Source organism: Austrofundulus limnaeus, unplaced genomic scaffold, assembly GCF_001266775.1.
Source record: "Austrofundulus limnaeus strain Quisiro unplaced genomic scaffold, Austrofundulus_limnaeus-1.0 Scaffold235, whole genome shotgun sequence".
Classification (NCBI taxonomy): domain Eukaryota; kingdom Metazoa; phylum Chordata; class Actinopteri; order Cyprinodontiformes; family Rivulidae; genus Austrofundulus; species Austrofundulus limnaeus.
In genome coordinates this window covers 313309-315260 of record NW_013952637.1, presented here as the reverse complement: position 1 = coordinate 315260, position 1952 = coordinate 313309, and the positions used below count along the sequence as shown (strand labels likewise).

Below are 1952 nucleotides of genomic sequence, written 5' to 3'. Positions count from 1 at the left end.
GAACCGTATTCCTCCGAACTTTAATTCCTAAAGGTTTGCTTTTTATGTTTTGATGTTGAATTCACTTTTTTGACGACAAATTTGGGTGTACTATATTTTTTTTATGTTGGAGGTGCGGCTTATAGTCCGAAAAATACGGTAATTCATTTTATCAATATGCAATAGAAATGTTTATAAAATTTAAGAATAATCGTGATTAATCCACAGCTACTTTGGGATTAATCAGATTAAAATATTAATCATTTGACAGCATTAATTATAACCAAAACTTTAAGTTAAATTAGTCATTTAGACATAAAAACATTCTAGTTGTCTAAAATGTTATAGTGTGACAGGACCTTCAGCTGCACATAGTCCTGTCATAAAACTATTTCACATAACTGAATGTAAGTGTGGTGAAGTCAAATAAATGTAATATCTGCCTGCCATACAATGAGCTGCTGCTTCATCATCTTCATCTTCACAGCAGAACTGTTAAATTATCAAGATGGATTTATGACTGAACAAACATCCACATTTTTTTTATCACCTCTGTGGGTAACAACACAGAAATACAAGTTTTTTTCTCCGACAACTTGTGTGTAAAAAAACTACGGTTGTTAAAGCTTCGCTCTGCGTGCCGTGCAGCAGCAGGAGGGAGGAAATGATCCTGATGTAACTTTTCTACAGMGGGAGGAGAAATGTTGAGGATTTATTCTCTCCATACGTGTTTTAAACACTAGATTTCTTCCTTTATTTTCAGAATATTTGGACCTCCTCCTGCTCAGTTGTCTCTGCTCGTTTCTACCGTCCATCACACACACACACACACACACACACACACACACACACACACACACACACACACACACACACACACACAGCCTTGCTCCTGGGTTACAGGAAGTGAGGAAGAGGAGGCTGTACCTGCTGCAGCAGCCGGAGGATGGTGTTACTCTGCAGGTGTGGAACGTACTGCTGCAGATCTGCCTCCTTCTCAGCCTGATCTCTCACCCAGTTCAACACCTAAAAACCAGCAACAAGACAAGAAATCACCACAAACTCACGACGTTTAGAAATAAACTCAAAGCGTTTCGAACCTTCGTGACTCTCCCACTCAGCTTCAGAGGATGGAAGTCCACCTCCAGCCAGTTGTAAAGCTCCTTCACCTCAGGAACCACGTACTGCAGCAGGTTGAATCTCACCTACGAGAAACGCAAACAGCAGCTGTTAAATAACCGCTGGAAGCTTTTCAAAATAAAAGCCCCGGCATCTTTGACGCACCATGTCGTTGATGAGGCTCTGGCGGGTGGGCGGGGACTGCAGACCCAGGAGAGTGGCCAGCCGGCGGTGCTTCTCCACGATGATGCCGTCCATGTCCAGCAGGCGAGCGATGTCCGTGCGCTCGGGCGTGATGGGGATGGACAGGGTGGCCAGGAGGACTCTGGTGGACATCCTGGAGGTCAAAGACACGCGTTAGGGCCCGCCCTGATCACAGAGGACACGTCTGAAACAGCGAAAACACCTCTGCATCTCATCCTGAGTCAGGTTCTTGCGCATCTCCCTGGACAGGTGGTAGAGGCGGTGAAGGGTGCACGAGTGGAACAGAGCGTTCCCCGACTTCCAGAAAACTGTCGAAACTTTGTTGTAGTAGTTGGCCATGAGCTGCGGCTTCGGGGGCTTCTTGGAGAGAGCGAAGAGGCCGTGGATGTCCTCCACAGCCTTAAAGGCTTCCTGGAGACGCAAAAACAAACCTGCGTCAGCGAATGACCTCTCAACTGTACGGGATCAACCTTGTACCAACAGGAAGTGAATCTGAATGTGCAGAATTTGAAACTGAATGAATTGGTTTGAAAATAAATTTCACTAAATTTAAACCGAATTAATTTGCTTTAAAACTGTATTTTGGTTTATTAAAATTTCAGTTTGACTACTTTCACTTTCAGTATAATTCAGATTTTTGTGTCACATCC

At 44.0% G+C, this 1952-nt stretch overlaps 1 protein-coding gene across 1 annotated transcript in view; it reads right to left on the bottom strand.

Moving 5' to 3' along the window:
* eif3s10 (eukaryotic translation initiation factor 3, subunit 10 (theta)) overlaps nucleotides 1-1952 on the bottom strand; it is a gene marked incomplete in the record, with an annotated part of 15801 nt that overhangs the window by 10792 nt on the left and 3057 nt on the right. Inside the window, 4 exon segments of the mRNA XM_014019892.1 lie at nucleotides 907-1005; nucleotides 1080-1184; nucleotides 1264-1435; nucleotides 1505-1713. Coding sequence (XP_013875346.1) covers nucleotides 907-1005; nucleotides 1080-1184; nucleotides 1264-1435; nucleotides 1505-1713 — 585 coding nt within the window.